Below are 21,425 nucleotides of genomic sequence, written 5' to 3'. Positions count from 1 at the left end.
CATCCTAGGGAGAATGCTGAAGGAAAAACAAGTTATTTCTAGTAAAAGAAAGAGGCCATATACATAAGTTTATACCACACCTGTACAAAAAAGTACAAACTAACAGAAAACCACATCTTGCACATGGATTTGAACCTTCTTCCAGACCAGACTTTTCTTTCTTTACAGAACAGATAATGTAGACTTGATTTAATTTTATGGTATTTAAATATAGGTCAGCTTCCTTGAATGCATTTGTATTTTACACTCTAATCATATTAACACATCCTTAAATTGGGGGTAAAAAATAATTTAAAACAGCATCTATAGTGCTGAACCCCAAAAACCATGCTTAAATTCAACCTCTCAAGTAATAGCCTGGGAATATAATTATTTCAAATCCAATTTTGAATTTAGTTTGTACTACTACATGTGATTATTCTATTATATAATCACCTTTTCACATAGGTGAAATTAAGGACATAACTGCTGTTTAATCAAAAAAGAAACAGAGCACAGGCACCCAGGAGGTTCAGACTGTTTCCTAATTTACAAAGCCGTTCCTAGCGTGTTACATTACACCATGATCCAGGTTTATATCATGCACTATGAAGAAATTCTAGACCAAGTCCACAATACAATACCTCTTTTTACACCTTCTCCCTCCACACTTCAATCCAGGATCACGATGGTAAGTCCAGCAAGAACAATTCTGCACTACATGAATTCTAGGAAGAGCCGTTCTACATATTAGCCAATGAGGTTTTTGTTTCTCCTATAATGTAGGAGAACGACAGGAAATGATCTCTCAGATAGGCAAATATGTATTACAAGTATCACAGCATTATTGTTTTATTGTTTGCACAATGGTAAGTTGCACATATGGACAAACAGTACACATTTAGAACTAGTTTCACAAATTAATACATTATAAGAGTCCAGTGGTTTAACATATTAACTATTAAAAAAAGCAGTAACAAAAAAATACAAACATTACAGTTTTGACTGCAGCCCAATAAAAGTTTAAAAACAGGTCAAAATCAAAATAAACCGTAAGCTTTATTTTTCTGTGACATTAAAAAAAACACACATATCCCTTCCTAAGAGACTGCTCACAAAGATGCAATAACATACAAGTACAAAAGTGAAGAATTCTGTGCTCAGTTTCCCTTAATTTTATCAGATTAAGTGACAAACCAAACATTTGTCAAAGAGCAATCACTGCTGAATGCAGACACTTCCAAAACATACAAAATGGTAGTAACACTTTAACAATAGAAAGCAAATGACAAAACCTCTACATAAAACCAACTTGGCTCCAAAGTTTCATGCTCACACATCACTCTGGTATCATTATTTGTGAAGAATCAATTGATCTATCATTTCCTTCTTAAGATATTTTCCTGGATATTCCTAGTGCACACCAAATCGTAGATGCAGAAACAACAAGCTATGATATTGTGGTATGTAAGACTCATAAACTACTGCTGCAATAGCCTTAACCTTCAAGTTCATCTTTTTCCTCCTCTGTTCTTGAGCAGCAAATTACTGTAGCTTGTTTGAAAGCAGTTGGGCATCTGTTTTCAAGGCAGTGCTGATGAGAAGCTCATGAATCGACTTGGGTTTGTAATACTTAATTTGGGTTTTCATTAGGACAGTGCATCCTATCTCCCTCAAATGCAGGGAGAAGCTCATCTAGCCTGTCAACTCCTGTTTGCACACAGACCTTGCTGCACTCTGAGCTTTCAGCTGAAATCCTGCAGTGCCCTAGGCTTCAGCTCAGGAGAAAAAACATTTTGGGAACATTACCTATCAAATGTCTGTGTCAAAATCTCAGATTCTTCTTTAGAGTTGGCTGCTAAATGGGCCAAGAAAAAGGTTAAAAAAAAATAAAACAAAACCAAAGCAGCTACTAACCACTATCTACCAAACTTTATGAAATATTAAACATTGTACTTCAGCTGGTTTTAAACAACAAAACACAGAAGCAATGATGACACAGCCTGGGACCCGCTACTTGAAATTCCTAGGAACATCAAGATACAGGACCACAGGGCAACATGGAGAAACAGAACACACAAGGAAAAGGAGATCTGTCTATGGGGTAAGGTATGCACATCTGTGTTTTATACATATATATATACACATACATACACACAGATGTGTGCACTGTACTGTATATATTTACATCCATATACACAAAAACACCCTGAAGTAGATTTAAAGGCCATATCCAGGAACAGAAGATATGAACTCTAGTATTTGTACTAGAATATATTTTATCTGTACAAAAGAAACAAATATGCATATATTCATATGGTATAAAGCTTATTAACAAAAAATATTCTGCTACTAACATTAGGTTAAATAGATGATTTTACAAGATTCTTTAATAATAATGCAGTATAGAACATTTCTAAAACTAGGGCCCAAAATAAAAATACATAAACGGGTTTCTATTCACAAGAAAATAGCTGTTCAATATGATTTCACTAGGGAAAAGTAGCAAAATTTTTATAAATCTCCTGGGATGCAATTTAGTTAATGTATCAATCTAGAAAAATAGACTTTTCAGATGAAGAAAGTTGATGCGCTTCCCCTCCCTCAAAGGGGTGCCTATCTTTTTCCTCGCTTGTTTCCAGCTGGAGGTTTCTTCAGCTGAAGAAGTTGCCCTCCTGTCCCAAAGCCTGCAGATGCAGGATTAGACACCCCGAACGTCAGGCCAGCTGATGCTGTGATGCCAGGATTGCTGAAGTTAAACCCAGATGTAGTCGAGCTCCCAAAGCCTTATGGGGGAGGGAAAAATATTTTAAAATATCAGTTATATCAGGACTGTAAATTTGTTCTCTTTGAAGTTTTTACCACCAGTGACTTTTTTACCAGCAGTTGTAACACTTTATAACAACCTGAAGCAACAATGGTAAATCACATTGCTAGAGCACTTGGACTTTCGCTGGCAACTTGGATTATGCAGCACTAATAGAGACTACTTCAGTGAGTACAAACAATTATATCCTAAATTACAAGTCTATATACCCTTACCCATACAAGAGTAGCACACAGAAGTCCCACTGAAATTGTACAATAGAAGAACCATAATTCCTCAGGCTCTCAGCATAAACATGCGATGCACTCCTAAGGTGAGAGGGAAGGCAGCAGGTACAGGTGGACCATGGACCGACCACTCACTTCACTCGTAGCAGAGAAACAGCAAAGATGGAGTTGGAGTGCTCAGCCTTCTTCCTACAGACCTGGCTACCTTGGCCCACCTTTACAACAATTGTGCCACAGACCACACCTTAAATGTGAGGCAGAAAAGGCTCAAAAAAATCTTTGCCAGACTGTTTGTATTTAAAAACATTCTTTATGACAAACCAAAAAACAGCATTGGAAACAAAGTTTTGGAAAAACTGCATGACTGGCTAAGCAAACTGTGGTATTTTAACTCTTTCACCCTCTTCTAAAAAGGTAAACAAACTGAACATTTAGTGCAGCTGTGAAACAAGATCAGTAGAAAAAAGTCTCCCTACAGTTTCCAGCAACATTAACACTAAGTCACTTCTTTTATAAATCTGTATCAGTTATGTGTAATCAACTTAGATAATAATTGTAACTATTACAAAATGCTAGAAATTTCTCAAAGATTACTTAGTAAGAAGCAGAACTTCATAACTTCACTTTTTGTTATCTCAAGAGACCACAAAATAATAAGTACGACACGAGCAAGTTCAGATTCTAACAAAGAGCTTCATACAAGTTGTATATGAAAACCTGCAAACAATTAAGATAGTAAGAAAAATGGGACTGGCTCACAATAAGAAAGAGTATATTCTCAATATGCGTTATTTATATTGCTTCATTAGTTCTCTAGCAGACAGCTGAAGCAATCCTTTGGTCACATCAGTACTTCAACTCAATGCCTAAAATATTTCTGGAGTACAGAAATAAAAGCCCAAGTGGTTGTCTCATCAGAATCCTACAGTAGCTCTCACAAGCCTGATGTCTTCTGTTCTCTCACTTCTTTGTGACGCTCTGCATTAAGGACTACTTCAAAACATAACATGAAACTCTTCCTCCTGCAATGTCTGGACTCGGGTTACACACATGATCTTGTCAAGAAAATTCATTATCAACATTCCAGTAATTCACAGTCCTAGAGCGTGTAGTTGCCTGCATAGAGCTCATTGTCAGTGCAATGGCTGCGCAGATCTAGTGTGACTAATGATAGTGACAGATAGTGCTCATTTGGGTCTTGCCTAAATTTTGTGGGTGTAAGTGTCTCTCATCCTAGGATGTAAGGGGTGAAACACATGCAGGTGTTACTTCATTTCCCTGATAACTCTGAATCCCAGCTAAGATGTAGCAGGGAGTCTCATGAATGAAAACCCTTACCTTTTTACTCCACATATATGAAATAACAGGCAAGCATTGCTTCCCATAGAAAACATCATGAATGCCATTCATAATAAAGCTGCATGTGATGTATAGTGTCAGGAGCTTAGTAAGCAAGAGTGAAGTATTCATAAATTACCTACACCTTGCTGCTTCTAGATGCAGGTATTGTTTTGAAGTATGCATGGAAGGTAGCCTATACTTTGAGTAATATAACAGTAAGAGATACACTAACTGTGGGATAGAAGACTGAGAACATGGTTGTTAATTTAGATACAACTTTTGGAAAGTAATAGCTGTTATGTTAGAAGTGACATTAAGGGCATCCATGAAAGTATAGAAAGGCAGACGTGAAATTCATCTATATGGTTTTCTCCTGTCATGGCAGCATAACAAGGCAAAGGTACCAAGTTTTATTAGAAGTATATCAAACCCTAAAACTGAACATTCCAATGAAAATTCTTCAATATAAAAAACTTAAACAATGTACATACTGAGATTAATTCCTGTTGCAAGAAAAGACAATCCGTTACAGAATAGCTCACTTTAGATGGAAGACTCACAAAGTCTTCAACCGTAGGTACAATGTGATCATGTTCTTGCTGAAATTAGTAATATTTATGAGTGAACAATGATCTTCAGGAAGTAAATGACAATCTGCCCTTCAAGGACACAGCCTCACATCTCCCTGAATGTGTTATGGTCACGCCTCATTCACTGGGCTTGTGCATCTCTCCTGTCAGACTTTAGTTTGGTAAGCCAAAGGTGAGCACACACCTCCCCATAACTGCATTTTTTTGGTAATTTTAATACTACAGGGAGAAACAGCAGTTCATCAGATGGCAATCCATTCCTGCTTTCATCTCCCACACTGCACTGGGTGCTCTGATCAAAAACTATTTCAAGAACACCTCTGACCGATTTATTATAGCTTCTCAATCTAAAAGCTGCTCATAGATTAAAGTCTTTTTCAGCAGTATGAGTACATCCAGCCATGATCCCACTTGATTACCTCTTATCTTGTTTACTGAGGCTGCAATTCTTCAATAAAAATAAGTTTCCAATAAGAATTTCCAACTCAGATCTTCAAAGTACATTTAGCACCTGCTATTAAATGAGTAAGACTAGGAATTAAATGAGACTCCTTTTGGAGTCAGCTTTTCACAGTTTCTCTGTGTATTTCAGACGCATGCCTGAGACACCACTCATTCTCGCAACTGTGTCCATTAAAGAAACTGCAAGGAAACTGAAGCTGCTCTGCTTTTTATCTACTGATGAACACAACAACCATTCCCGGACCAAGTCAATTTTATTATTAGAAGGTGCTCAAAGACTATCAGAAAACTCAAAATTTTCTCCTCAAACACACAAACTGAAACTGGGAAGAGCAGTAATACCACTACAAACATTTGCACATCTAAAGCAATTAAACCTAACCCATAAAAAATCAAATACTTGACAGAACCAATTCTGGGATCTAAAATTTTAGATTCAAGATAAGATCAAACTGATGGAAAATCTGTGGAAAAGAGTTGGGGCAGCCTGGGCAGCCTAAGCAGCCTGGCACAGTGCGTGTTGGAACACACCCTTACCTAGTGTTCCCAGACATGTTAGTCTGGGAAAATACTTAACTGCTCATATCTAGACCCAAGCAGCAACAACAGTGAATTCCATAACTCATATCTACCCCACTTTTGTCGCTTCTTCAAAGAAATAGATTCAAAAATAAGATGCAACCATTATACCGTACCATAAACCAGAATATGCTTTCAGGATTCCAAAATACTCTTTTGCTTGAAAAAAATAATTTTTTAGGATCTTAGGTAAACAATACCTAAGAAACAGAACACAATAAATTTTAAAAAAATATATATAACCTAGCTAGCCTCAGGTGTCATTCAAACCCATTTATACACCCTCAGTTACAGAGCATATGCAATCCAGATGCTATATACCATAAGATTTTGGATATAAAAGGTAAAAGTTAGCGTGTTTCTGGGCTACCAAATTTTTAATAGCAGTTTCTATTCCATAATCCCAGTCTAGATAAGGATTTCATGACCACTTGATTTTCTAAGCACAAAACGACAGAAATTACATTTCATCTGTTTTTATTCAGCAACTTTCTGTAGATGACACTCTTTTTAGATAACTGAATCTCTATTTTATTGGGTGCAACCCCCTCATTTGCAAAAGAGACTGATGGCACTGACTCCATACAAAGTCTAGTTTAAGGGAAATGGTATCTAAATTACCTCTGCACACCACCAACATAGCTAAGAAAAACTTGCTATTTACTTCAGCTTGATACTTCCTTAGTGACAGGCAACTGATCCATACAAATAGTTTTCTAATTATATTTTTAATGTTAAAAAATAAATTACTAACTTTGTAATCTGTCAGCTTTAAATGATGCATCTTATTTAATATAGACTCAGGAACAATAGGCCACAAGATAAAAACATAAGCAGTGTAAGCCTTCCAACTGTTTCTCATATTAAGAACTAGTTAAAAGAAGGTTGATGCTTAGATACCAGACACTGTAAAGAGTTCCATCAAGAACTCACTAGCTTGCTAACATTGCCAACTCAGTGAGTCATTTCCACCTTATAATGCAAAGCTTAAAGTACTTTACAGGCCTAAAAACTCATCACTAGCCAAGGAGAATCCAGAATAAAAATCACAGCACTTTCTAGTAAATACCAGCAAAATGATGTTTTCTTTTAATAGCAGTTGATAAAACATTTTTCTTGAGACATGATCCTCCTTCCATGCACCACTGAAAAAAGACTGCAATACAGACTATGGAAGCTATTTGCTTAGTAATAGCTTAGTAAGCTATTATTCCTATTCATAAGGTAAACAGAGATGCCAGCTATATTTCAGACTTCTGAGTTAAAATGCAACGGCATCCGTATTTTAATTTTATTACCCCCCCCAAAATGAAACCAAAATAGCTACATGAGTTCTGTGTAGTTCAATTGTCATAGAAATGTTTTCAAAGTAGCTAATATAATAGATTATGAATGTATACAGAGATACAATACATGTAACTTACTATTCAAATACACTAAGCATTTATATGTTTTTAAGGAAATCTCTGTGCTTCCAGAAAATAATTTTAACTATTTGTAAACATAGTAAGTCAAATGACTAGTATATTTGTCATTAATTTATATACTAACTTCATTCAGTAACTGGAACCAATGCATTCAAGTGACAGCTGCTCTTCTGTGTATGAGGCTGCATCTATCTCTTGCTCCCACTCCTAACTAGACAGACACCATGAAATGGGAAACATTAATGCTCACTCAATACTGTCTACATAGGAGACCTTTAACAGAATCTTATCTTTAACAAAATCTTATCTGGAAATATGTCTCAAGCAAGTAAATAATTATGTTAATAGTGATATACACATGAAACTTTAAACAATTTCTTGGAGTGAGCACAGCAGTTTAATTATAAGACTTGCTTTAAGATAAAATTGATTTTTAAATTCAAAACAAACAAACCAACCTGCACTTAGACTTCCTGATGGTTTACTTGTAGTTCCAAACCCAAACGATGATGCTCCTGTGGCACTACTTCCAAAGGCAGAACTACTTCCAAATCCTAGTAGAATAACAGTAAAGACATACAACAAAAAAAATTACAGACATAGCAATTAAAGACACATAGGTTTTAGGTGAGTATTCTAAACCCAAACATAATTCTAAGCATTATTTGGTAAACAAATATTCATAAGATTATTGCCTGAAGAGTATTTATTCTTGATACAGCATTGTGTTAAGAAAACAGGACAAACTGGAAAGCATCGAGAAAAATACTACCTTCAAAATCCAAAACTGATTAAAAGAAAACTTACAAAAGCAGGTGGTGTGAACTATTAGAGTTTAAATTAAATTGCTGTTAAATTGGCAGAAAATGGTAACCAAACGAGCTAAAACTAAGAAATTTCAGACACAAGTTACAGGACTTTTATTACAGAAAGTCACAATCTTCATCTACAACTCCAGAAAAAAGAATTATGCTTAAAACAGAGTAAGCATTTTCTTCAGTTTACGCTTGGCTTATTTTAGAATCACTCTCCTCCCAGGTTATTAGGGATCAGCTTTACCTAGGAAACTACAAAATAGTTTAAATAGAGAGTAAAAACAAAATTCACAATATTTAATGTGAAAAATCATCATAGAAGGGCAGCCATAAATGTATAGCTCTGACAAAATTTAATTCTGTTGATTTTGAAACTGACATTCATAATTTTGTAATAATTTTTTTTTAAGGTTTCAAATTGTATTATTAATATGAAGCCACTTTGAAGGCAAAATAAATTGATATTTGCAGTTTGAAATAGACACCAGACAATAGGAACTGTAAGAAAACTATATACTCTGATTTTGGCTGTCTCAGGTTTTCAAAAAGAAAACAGTATTTGCATTTATGTTTGAGGAAATCATGCTCCCATCTTAAGTTTCAAATATCAGGAAAAATCCTTTTATTTACTGTAAACTGAGCTTTTACCATTCCTTTACAGAAATATTGAGATTTTAAAACCAATTGGGACTGAATGCACTATCTGGAGAGGTGCTCTCAAGTTTTCTGAGATTTTTGAATAAAAGGGTTATTAAGGGTAGGTAATGGCAAGTACCATTTTCGTGTAAAACAGTTCATTTAAATGACACATTCTTTTATCCTGTCTAGGTTGAAACTCTAACCAACAATCAGGCAAAGTGTAAATATTTAATGAAGCATAGGATCTATGCTAATAATTTATATACTTAAATGCAAAAGCCTCTGTTTATCACCAACAAGGTACACAGAACATTAATCAAGGAAAGAGAGCAAATTTCCCCAATTAATATGGCACTTCCAGAGCATACACCAGAGAGCATCCTGTTCAAAAATCCAAATCCCTAAGATTAAAAACCCAAACAAACTTAAGTAATCATTCAATTTGTTTCCAAGAACACACCTATATGCTATTTTGCAGGTATGTATTTATTCTTCTACATTTGCTTCTATCAGATAGTCTTATGGATTTGTTAAAAGACATTTTGCAAATTAATAATGCAAGCAAATACCTTCCTAGGCAGAGAGCTAGGAAAAAAAAAGAGAATACAAGTCAGGTTTTTTGGACAAAACTAGAAACAACTGGAATGTTCATTTATTTACATTGTTCACCAGTCTTACCAATCTTTAATCTGCAGCCTTTTCAGCAGAAATGGAAGAATTTTATGGCTTAGGTTTTTTTTTTTAAGGCATTTAAAACACCGCAGGTAAAATTGGTAATTTCAAAGTAATTTCATTTTAGCCCATTATTTTCACTTTTTTTCTTGTTTAGGTATACAGATTTTCTTTTATCTAAAAATCTGATGAGAAGGAACACTGGTAGATTTAAAGGTATTTTCAAGATGATTATTTAAGTTAAAACATGTAATGTTCAGGTTGCATCATCTTCCCAATACTGAGTGACACTTAATTATTTTAAATACATTACAACACTAACTCATATGTCCGGCTCATAGGTAAAATGCAGGAATGGGGACTGAGGCTGCAGAGAAAGGAGGATGTAATAAGAAATTATGTTTGTGCACACAAAACATTATGTTTGTGCTCAGCAGATGTAACAACTTTCTTTGCATATCTTATAAAAGCTTCAGAAGACATTAGTATCTCTGTAGGAACCCCGACAGGAAAGTTACATGCTGATTAGATTCTACTAATCACTTAAATTTTTTCTGTAGCTCTAGTGCTGAGAACACATTACATTTAAAATAAAAGTTCTACATTAATTTTGATTTATTTTTTTTATATCACCTACTTTCACAGTCATACGTCCTCCTGGAATATAGTCCCCACCAGCATTACTAATATTCTGATATATTTTTTCCCCTCACTTTCACATGTTGCTTTTCAGCTGGGGGAAGAGATTTTTTCCCCACATCAGCACTGAGGTACAGAGTGACTGTTAAAGCAAATAGATTTCAGGATCACAGAACTGCAGTAATTTTAAAACATTTATTCTTAGTTTAGTACAAGCAGAAATGGGTCCCTACAGTTAAAAGGTGAAAAATTTCCACATTACCTACAGTGTGATCTAATGTCTCAGGTGCCTAGCTTCCATATAGATAAAATTCAGTAAAGTTGTAGTTCCAACACACCTGATGTCCTTCCCTAGCTTTTAGAGCACAACTTCTCTGTGATTACCTAATGCTGTTCATCTTGGGGTTTCACTACAATGTCTTAGCCCTAGCAACTCTGCCTGCAAGTAAGGAAGAAGCCTGGAAAGCACAGACCTGCCAAATTGTAAGGTCTTTCCCTGAAACAGATCATCCTCTTAGTGGAGTTAAAGGTTTGCAGCAAGAGATTCAGCTGTGTGGTATAATAATTCAATGAAATATTAGAAAAGTTAAAGTGTACCTCCAAGGCTTGAAGAACCTAAGCCACTTGATTGCAAGCCAGTGCCAATACCTGAGCCGAATGGCGTTCCAAAACTAACTCCCAGAGATGGCTGTGGCCCTGGTACAAAAAAAATGAGAACAAACTTGCCTTACTCTTTGATAGTAAAGAGGTCCTTTATTTATTTATTCAAGTATTTGATAATGTGAACATCATTGCTTACAACAAATCCCATTAAGATCCCACATTTTACCTCATCATAATTTCTCACTTATCTGTCTGCCTCTACACTGACTTGGCAAAAATCTAAGAAAATACTGATTGTAATAAGGTGAAACTAACCAAAACTAATAACATAAGAACATAATTTAATATTTTTAAAAATTAACCAGTCTCACCTTAAACTGTAAAATGTTAACCAAAACCTTGAGAGAGCACACAGGTAACAACATTTTGCCACCTGCATTAAAGGAATCAGAATAAGGGAGAACTTTCAAATTAAAAATGTAAGAACTGACACTAATGTAACTAAAACTGGATTACCTAAAATTAATTTAATAAATTGGATTCTTCAAAACTACTGAAGTATTCCATCGAAATTTAAACAGAACACTAAGATAAAAAACAAGACAATGACTTTATTTTATTAAATTTATTGTTCAATTTTAAGCAAGTCAATTACACAGTAACATGACAATTCATTTTTTTCCACACAAGTGATAACTGAGTTCTGTTAAGCTCTGCTACATAACACCATTCAATACGGTAAATTAGTCAAACCACCTGTTTAAATAACCACTTACAAAAGGCACAGTTCTATGTACCTTAATGGATTAGATACATTCAAAATTTCAGTTTGTTCCATAATTTAAAAAAGTTGACAGTACTTTCCCTGCATATTCACTTTAAGATGCAGGACTGTCAAAACAATTTCAGTCTACCGAGATTAAATTTACAGTCTCAGTTCCTTTTTTAACCTTAACCTTGGGGAATAAAGAATCCACTTGCTAGCCCATCACTAACACATTTTAATATAATTAATTCTGATAAATAATATATTTTGACAGTTTTCACAGTACAATCTTCTATTCCTGTCTTTTTCAAACAGTTTTCAGTGCACTATTTTAAAAGTTTAACCATTAAAGATAAAATACAGTGCCAAACTCTTAATCCACAGACATCTGCACCTCTGCTCAAGATGGCCTTCTCCATCTTTGAAGATACTTGACATCCTATATCTATGAAAATTATGATTTATTCAAATATCACTATAAAGTTCAGACGATTTTGACCTTTTCCTAAACCATTATCACATCTGGGCTATTTTCATTCAAAATTTCCTGTTATTAATATTTAGACAGAGTTTTAAAATGTGAATATTTCAAGCTCTTAAAATAATTTTTGTATTTGAAGATTTAAATGGAAAATCATTTTGAATCAAGTGAAAGGCACTGTATGTTGAAAAGTAACATCTTTTGCTAAGAACACAAAATTCTTGTGTGATCCAAGCTAAATAACATCTGTATACTCCAAGTAGTGTTAAAACTAAAGTTTAACAGCAATTAAAATTGTTAGCCTTCAGTCTCTGCTTAGCAGGGAATAGTTGGAAAACCCAAGCCATTTCTTCCACTTAATAAAAAGTATATCAGATGTTGCAATTACAAATTTCCACAAATTTCAAACTGAAGTTGTTTACATCCAGTTTAAATACTGATATATCTACCTAGCAGCTCTTAAAAAAATAAGAGAAAAAATTAACAATAAAAAAACCAAAACTCCCTACACAAGTCAGTGAGCTAATAAACTAAAAGAATCCAAAAACACATATCCAGTTCCTTCTCAAGTACACAGGTTTCTATCTCAGTAGGAGGCACTGTTAGTGGAAGACCTTATAAACAAAACACTACAGTCCTCCAGGCCAAGCTTTTTATCAAATGCAACATGCTTTTTTTAGAGCCAGTATAAAACATTATACTAAAACACCTCAGATCATATAAAACAGGATCTTATGCCTTAGGCTAACAAACATTTAACTGAGCAACAGCATATGATATTTGTTGATTTTGTACCATAATGTTCTGAAGGTATCATCACTGCTTATAGTTCTTGTAAGTAAACATAATCTTCAACAGCAAAAGGCTAGTAAGACTCCTTGATGCCGAGAGTATTAGCAAGATAAAAATGGCACTTCCGGCTATTACAGGTATGAGACAAATTCTTTATAACAAGTATTTTAACATTTTAAAACTTGATGTATTTGCCCTGCAGAGCACTTCAGTTTAATGAATAGGACCCATTACAGAGAGCCAGACAGGTCAGACAGATTTCCTACTGATGTTCTGCAATTTTTAAAATTACAGCTGGTCCAAACAGTGAGTAAATTTAGCATCATAATTTAGATCTGATTCTGACAAAGTAATACACTGGTTAATTTTAACCAAGGTCAATATCAAACCACACAAAAATTTTAAGTGCTAAAAGGATTTCAGTATCCTTTCCCATTAGAACTTTAATCTCATACTGAGTTAAGTCAAAACATAAAGTATGCTAAGAGCTTTGACTAACTTTGTACTTCACCAGTTAAGAAGAGAATGAGTTTCTTGGGGGGTCATTTCTATGAGAAAAGGTAAGCTTAAAGAAAAGCATTTTTTTACAGACAATTTAATCTTACCCAAAAAACATCAGTTGCAACTTCATGCATTTACAGGTCTCAGTGCACTAGGCTTTAATTTCCTTTGAAATCTTTTAATGTGATCCCATTAATAATAACAGGTAGATTAGCCACCACCATTTTAACTTCCACGCTTTTCAAGATTGCTCAGGGAGGGTGCAGATGAGACAGTGTTTAAAACTCTATCTTCTACTCCAGAAAAGCATGACCAGCCTCACTGCTACCAAAAGAACTGTGCTCAGAACAAAAGTGCCAAACTAGGCAGAAAGGTTGCGTACAGTGAAAACTTAAGCATAATTTCAATAATTCTATCTTAAAAAAAACTGCATAAAAATTGTGCTTTAATGTGCACACCACAGTCCTGATGTCATAATTATCCATCCCAGGTGAGCAGCAGAGTGCATTTTTGCTCCCTCTCTTCCATATGGCCAGGACTCACTAGCTTTATTTATTTCAATAGAAGCCAGAAAGGTCTTGGCATACAGAGAGAACACAGGGTGCATACCTACACCCAGGAACTGGGGAAACATTCCCTGATCCCACAGCTTAGATGTAGCTACTAAACTTCTGACTTCTGAAAATAAATGTAAAATAAATTATTATTTATCTTTTCCAGAGAAAGAACAGCAACTAACTTTAAGTTAATCTTACTAAATACTTGACCATGTAAACATCAAATATTTTTTAAAAGAGACTAAACATCCTGATCCCTCAATACTATATATTACATTTTTCATCAAAAACTTTATAAAGACCAGACTAATTTTCTTGTTTAATTCTTGTTTTCAAAAACAGCAACAGCAGATCAGTTATTACACAGACATCCCTTATCCCTCCATTTACATGCACCTCTTTTCATAGCCTTTTTTCTCAAAACCTTTTACCATCCCTAATCTATCTCACCCTTCAGGATCCAGATCTTGCAAAGAAATACATGTGATTTTAACTTCTAGAGGATAGAATATCCAATTCATAACATAATACAAAAGTAAAACATGCAGCATTTGCATAACTATAGCAAATGGCCATCTGAAAATTCAAACAACAAAAAGGAAACAAAGAGGAAGCAGTCCTTAAAGATTCCTGCAAAACTTAAAGAACTGGCAGCCTTAATCTGAAACTAGGAAAAAGTCAAGCACTGAAATCAGTAATTTAGGGAACCTATGAAATCTTCCCATCTAACAAGCTTTTAGGACTTCAAGACATCTTTGAAATAGTTTAGGCCTGACTAATTCTACTTTTGATCTAGAGAGAATTCCAAGTACCTTTTTCATTCATCTAACCCTAAAGAACTTCAAGTATTTTTAAAGTGCCACTCAGAATATCAATCTATTTCTATTTCTTCAGGTCCTCCAGTGAGTTACACAGCGGGTGAAAGCATTCCAACTGAGTAAGCAGTGAAAAGATTGTTGTCTACTTCTGTTGGCATGTTTGATATAAATTAATGGCTTTGTTCTATCTGCATCACGCTTGTAGTTGGCACAATTTTGGGTTTTGAAATACTCTTTCAAGACAGCCACAAAAAAGAGGCAAACCCTAAACCAATCTTCATGTACTCCCATTTGTTCCTTTCACTACAAGACATTATAAAATATCTCAAGGTAACCTTAGTTGTGTTGGTACAGGCCAATTTCACAACTCATTTCCCCCCCCCTCCTCTCTTCGTTCTGCAAGAGAATATTCACAAAGTCATGCCATAAGTGGCCTAAGTTTACTGAAGTTATTAGCAGTTCCCTTGAATCTGGACTAGGAAGCTCAGAACTTCAAATCCCTCACCTTAAGTCATGAAAATGCAGGAATGATTTTAAATGTGACATCCCAAGCGTATGACTTTCATAAACAACTAATCCTGTAATGATCATGGAGAGTCTTTAACAAAACAAATGTAAGATAAGGAAAAGGATGTAGAGTAAATTACTTTGGTAACACTAGGCTGCACAAGCAGTGTGTAACAATACTATCTGTATTAAAACCTCTGAAGAATAACATTACATTAACTCATGTTTTCTGTTTAAAACCAAACTCTTTTGAAGATGCCACTTAAACAAAATTTCCATGGATTAACATAGTCACAATAGAAAGACTGTGGTCTATGACTGAAAATTAGTATTTCAGAAAGATTTTGGGTTCTATTCTGTTCAAAGTGGTATGGCATACTTGTAATTTAAACCCATCTCCCTGCTGTTTAGAAGGGCAAGGGCTGGAAGCATATTATATTTCTCTTATGAAAAGGCAAGGACATTCTAATAATGGGTCAAACTTAACATGGTTGCTGCGTACTTCTCTAATTAGCATCATTCAAAACATCACTGCTGTTACAAGACCAGAGAAAGCACTATCACTTTCAGTACACCTATGTGAATAGCATCTTAGAAAATTAAAGGTAGAATAAAGCTATCAATACTTTTCATAATTTGCTGACAAAGATATATAACCCTGTTCAAGTAAAATTAAATGGAATTAACCTTATTTCTGCTCCCTGATGACACAAAAATTCAGTTGTCTGTATTCTGAAATCCCTCTCAGAGAGGGTTGGCTAGTATAACAATATCAATTAAGGCGCCTTAAATTATTTCCTTTGCCGTATGCATCCATTCTTTATTTGCAGTGGGTCATGAATTTCCTCTGTTTTGGTCTTCCACTTACTCACATGCACAGGCAGAACCACTGACCCACTCTACTTTCTCTACTAATTATTTACAATAGCAGAATGGCCAGCAAAATGCTCCAATGTCATACCAACAAAGGAGGTGGCTACAAAATGAGCCAGGCATTTGACTTCCTGTTCTACAGAGATTTGCTTCACTATCCTTTCTGTCCTACAGAGATTTACTTCACTATCCTTCCTGTCCTACAGCCTTTTTCATTTTACAGTTCCAAAGTGCTATGTAAAAATGCATTACTAATTTTACATAAGGAAAAGATAGTATGCATTTAGATAGTCTCTCCAATTTAAAATAATTTACTGTAATGATACAATTTCTGGAAAGAGGCTATACTACATGTATTCAGAGAAGTTACGTAAAAGGGAAGACTCACATTCCAAGGGGTAAGTTAGAACAATACCGTAAGTATCACTAATACAACTAAATTCACAAGATTGAGTATCTGTGGTATAATTATTGCTAAGTCTACCCTGCATTTTTCTATTGGCTATGTATGAATAACTTCGCTCATCACAACGTTTAGATGTTCAGTCTAACACAAAGGAAGACCTCATAGAAAATGTTACACGAATTTACTATTGTCGTAACACTAATAATCTATAACTTGAATGCACTCAGACCTGTAGCAGGCTGTTGCTGCTGAGTAAGTGTTGCAGCCATTGCAACGGCTGCTGCATTTGGTATGTTGCTGAAAGGGGTTGGTCCAGTGGTAACGCGTGGCGCGCTCTGCCACTTCTTAGCTTCTGTTCGTCTTGCCTCAAACACATCCATGGCATCTCCCAGAAAGCTTTTCCTGTAGCCAAGGTATTGGTCTTTGAGCATCTGAAGGGGATGGGAGGAAGCCATTTTAGTTCCATGTATCAGACATAAACCCTTAACTTAATAAGGAAAGAGACAATGAGTTATAAATAACATTTCCTAAAATAACAAAGAAAAATCCACCGAAAACCAAACCAACAAACACCACCAAAACAAAAGAGAAGCTCCCTCCAAAACCCTAAAAAACTTGTCAGGCTATACGATAGAAAGAATTGGTTTGCAACAGCTACAGCCAGAACATGTTCCAGACTTAAATTCTGCAAAGCTATTGAGCATAGCTGACGGCACTCAGTATGTCAGCCTAAGTCTTTCAATGTTGGAGCAAATCACCACAATTCAATTTGTATCACTGCATTACCTGATCCAAGAAGAAAAATAAAGCCACATTGTTATAAAATAACACACTTTTCTTTCAGTGCAGGTTTCAGTGCAACCTTTTTTCTCCAAGGAGTCTGCTTTTGCTTCCCTATCACCTTCACCTGTGTTTCTTTCCTTCCTTTCACTCTTGCATTTCTTTTTACCACAAAGCTAAGGAAGATATCAATATTTTAGAATTCACATGCATTTCATAAACACAGTCCAAATACAACAGATCATTCTGCCTCAGCTTAACAAGCAGCCCAAACCTATTGTGTCATGATAGACACCTTCCCTTGACTCTGCCCCGTCCCCCCCTTAAAACTCTACCACCTTCTGTGGAAATAGCCCAGCTTGGCTTGTTCATCATGAGCAATTTCTGTCTGCCAAGATGAGGAAACTATGGATATCTTGCACAATAAGAAAAGAATACAAAGTTTTAACTAGACACATGATAATTATTTCCATATTGTAATTATTTCCACCTTATAATAGAAATTCCTTAAATTAAATAGATTTATTAAAGGACAACAGTTTCCTGTTTATGGAAGGCATACTATGGTGCTATGATCCTGGCTAAGCTTATGCTTGTTTCCTCAAAAGCAAGTATGCAGTCCAAAACTTCTGACTCAGGATTTGAACTGTAATCCCAGATCTATCAGCAACAGCAGGAACCACACAAAGAATGCCCCCATTATCACTTCAGAAGTGCTGTCTTTGGAGAGAAAAGATTTGCTATACTGACGTCCCTAAGAGTTGACAAAAGCCATTAGAAATCACAAAGCAGTTCTTAAGGCTATGCTATGCTGAGTGATTTAATAACATTAGCTACTCGAACTGTGCCCAAGCACACTTTTACTTTCCATCAGGCAACAAAATGAACTGTAATCACAACTCTGCCTTCCACAAACCATATCACAACCATCAGATTAGGAAGTGACCAGATTCAAAACTTCTCTCCTCTTCTAGCATCTTCTAGCTGATAAACTAAAATAGATGGTCATAATGACAGATTCACTTAAGCAGTACACCCACCTTTCTGATTTTTTAAGCTTTATTTATAAAATGCCTTCCAAAATATCAGCATACATGTGCACGTACTAGATTTAATCTCAAAAAAGCTTCTCAGAAGAAAAATCCTCAAAACACCCCCTTAATTTTGGGTAATAGAATTCTACTCTAAACTGAAGAAAGGTCTTTCCTATTCAGTCACACTGACAAGGTACTGAAGATGGTATGGCTTATAAATGCACACTAATCCAGGTGTTCATACGTAAGAAAAAAAATGTCATCACAAAGATCACTGTATAAATTCAGGCTTCACTCAGATCTCAGAAGCCACGGGGCCTGAAAACATCTGGGAAACCTTTTGGGTAATTCTTCTGAAAATATGGAAGAGCTGATACATTCTACACCTGGCAGCAAAACTGAATTAACTAAGTGCAGCACAAATATCTGATGGCAGGTATTTGTAAACAAGTGAGTATCTATGCTGACAGAAGCAATGCAATGCAAAGAATCAAGATCATACAAGATCCTCAGTATTCCTGAACTTTATTCAGAAAATGCAAAAAGTTTCAGATGTTTAAATAACTAGCAATGCTGTGCAGAGGAAACTTAAGAGAAGGAAACCAGCAGAAGATTTTAACAGAGCTATTTCCATAAGGAAGTCACTTAGCAAAAACAATTTCAAACACTTGTACTCTTCTTCATGCTGATTTGTTTTGTTTTGGTTTTTTTGTAGCCAAAAAGGATTCTGACGTTTTCAAGAAAAATCATGAATTGGTGGACAGGGATATTTTGTCAATATATCCAGAACTGTAAACGGGAAAATGGAAATGGAATGAACCATAGTCTGTGACGGAAAAAACAGGCCTAATTAGAACCTTTAATACCTAAGCCTTGATACGTAGTCTTTTCTTCTTCCTTCTACAAATACTCCTTACCACGAAAGCCAGGTTTAAAAACAATAAACTACCCAGAATACAACTATAACCAACATTCTTTGATATGCTGAAAAATCTTACATATGTAAACTCACTTTTTTTCCTCCTGTTACCTATTTGAGTAAGACCAGATTTAGATCATATTTGCTTGAGATCAAGAGATCATTGGGCAAAAATCAAAATATACAAGCATGAGCTTGGAAACAGACATTTTAAAACTGATCAACAATTAGAAGGGAAGGAGTTAGATGAAAAGCATTTTGTAACTCAAATGAATGTGGTAAGTTGCTGTCATCCCTATTAGTAAATACTTTAAGTGCAACTTCACTTGCACAAAAGCTACTTTTTAAATCAAAGCACTTCTACAGGACAGTTTGAAAAGTAGTCAATTTAACAGAAGGACAAAAAAACCTAGAAAACTTGAAGATGACTCTTTACAGTCATACAGGAAACACACAGGAACACATCAAAACATACCTTTACATTTTCATGTATTGACTGAAGTTGTGCAGCTAAAGCTACAAATGTTTGATAGATTTTCTGCATAGCCATAGACAAATCTGTAAGATGCATATAAAATATTGGTAAGTAACAATGTCTTTATCAAGAAGAAAAGATTTAGTGCTTATACCAAAGTGAGCAGCTCACCTAAAACCCATACAGCACACAAAACACAAAAATAACTGCATGACATACAAGATTTGACCCAGCAATTGGGTGCCACAAATCATCCAAGGTCTATTTTTTGACAAGGCTTCAAACTTTATTTTGAAAGGTACTGTTTTCTCAGATTTATTTTTATAAACATGGTAAGGAGTTTCTTATGATTCTACTATTTAGCAAAGCCAAAAATAAGATTTAAAGTAATTTTACCTAATTACATAGGAACATTTTTTACCTCACTGGCTTTTACCTATATACAGTTAAATCAGATTTGCCTGTGTTTGTATATATTTTCCACTTTCTCTGACTTAAAACATAGTTTTCAGTTGATTTTGTCAGAGATAGCAGTAGAATGGAAGCTTTATTTACATTTTAAAGACATAAATAATAAGCATCACAGGATCTCTTAATCTGGCTCTACCCACAAGTATATCATAATCAGAGAAACACAACAGGGAGCTTCTTGCCTTATATTTAGGATATCCTATTTCCCACACAGATATAAAAGTATTTTTAGGGCACTGACCCAATACAAAGGCAAAACCTTAGTACCAAAGAGAAAATCTCAAAGGTTTTGGCAGAATGAGGCATCCGCTCACAAAAAAATGCTGTACTCATAGAAGCACTGAAACAATGTACCAAAACAGAGGACAGAAAAGTGCTGAAGTGGTTCTTTCATTGTGAAAAGATCAGCTTCTGTATTTCCTCTGAACGATGCACACAGCCTGAATGCACATATATATAGATATATATACACTGAAATGCATATAGTAGCTAACAAGTTCTTGAAGATGCATAGGTCTAGCAATGATTCTCAAACTGAAAATGTTTGCCCCTCCATAGTGGAATTTCTCCCTTGAAAAACAGAAAAGCTGTAGAATCAATCTCATGCCATCCCAGAGGGTTGTGGAGGAAATAGTATCTAGGAAGACTGGTTGCAATTTTAGTTTCCAATTAGTCTGGAGGGAATTAATTGATACTGACTACTAGATATTTAAAAATTTTCAGGACATTCAGAGTCATGGAAATGTGCATGGCAAAGGAAGTTTTTCATTATGGTAAAGGAAGTTTTTTCTGTATAGTAAAGGCTACATATGCAATTTCAATAGTGTTGACTAGATCACCAGTTACTGCTGAAGTATGCTCATAGTGGCACAACAGATTGAACCTTGCCTACACAAGCAAGGAACCTTTTGATTATAGCAGAAACTGCTGAAAATCAAAGGAAAATCTGTGAAGGCATCCTTCTCATATTCTTGATGGACAAGGTCACACAAAGATAGAGGACCCTCAGGATTCAGCTGATTCATCCTTCACTATGGAAGCTAGGTCTGGACAGTCCTCTTGCTTTTTGACACATAAGGTCCAGAAGTGTGTGCACCATCCCGCAATGGCAGGATGTTCAAGTACCATTTATCACAAAAAGACAAGCACTTCAAATCACTGCTCGTTGCAGGACCCATACCTGAAATGGTCCAAAAGATAAAACTGTCTATGACCACAGGAATCGTAACCAACCAGAAGACTACT

General features: G+C 35.3%; 1 protein-coding gene across 4 annotated transcripts in view; it reads right to left on the bottom strand.

The window, feature by feature from the left end:
- Positions 1 to 804: 804 nt before the first annotated feature.
- Positions 805 to 21,425, bottom strand: part of NUP58 (nucleoporin 58) — a 36,087-nt gene continuing 15,466 nt past the window's right edge. For 2 of the 4 annotated variants that reach the window (XM_056490147.1, XM_056490157.1), the window contains exons 12-16: positions 19,710 to 19,792; positions 16,731 to 16,932; positions 10,795 to 10,893; positions 7,891 to 7,986; positions 805 to 2,765 (exon numbers count right to left, since the gene is read on the bottom strand). In XM_056490147.1, the coding sequence (XP_056346122.1) occupies positions 2,596 to 2,765; positions 7,891 to 7,986; positions 10,795 to 10,893; positions 16,731 to 16,932; positions 19,710 to 19,792 (650 nt within the window). In that variant the 3' untranslated portion in view covers positions 805 to 2,595. The remainder of the gene's footprint in view (positions 2,766 to 7,890; positions 7,987 to 10,794; positions 10,894 to 16,730; positions 16,933 to 19,709; positions 19,793 to 21,425) is intronic. The other 2 variants (XM_056490176.1, XM_056490166.1) reach the window with 1 other exon arrangement.

This window comes from Oenanthe melanoleuca, chromosome 1 (assembly GCF_029582105.1).
Source record: "Oenanthe melanoleuca isolate GR-GAL-2019-014 chromosome 1, OMel1.0, whole genome shotgun sequence".
Taxonomy (NCBI): domain Eukaryota; kingdom Metazoa; phylum Chordata; class Aves; order Passeriformes; family Muscicapidae; genus Oenanthe; species Oenanthe melanoleuca.
This window is presented reverse-complemented; position numbering and strand designations above follow the sequence as displayed.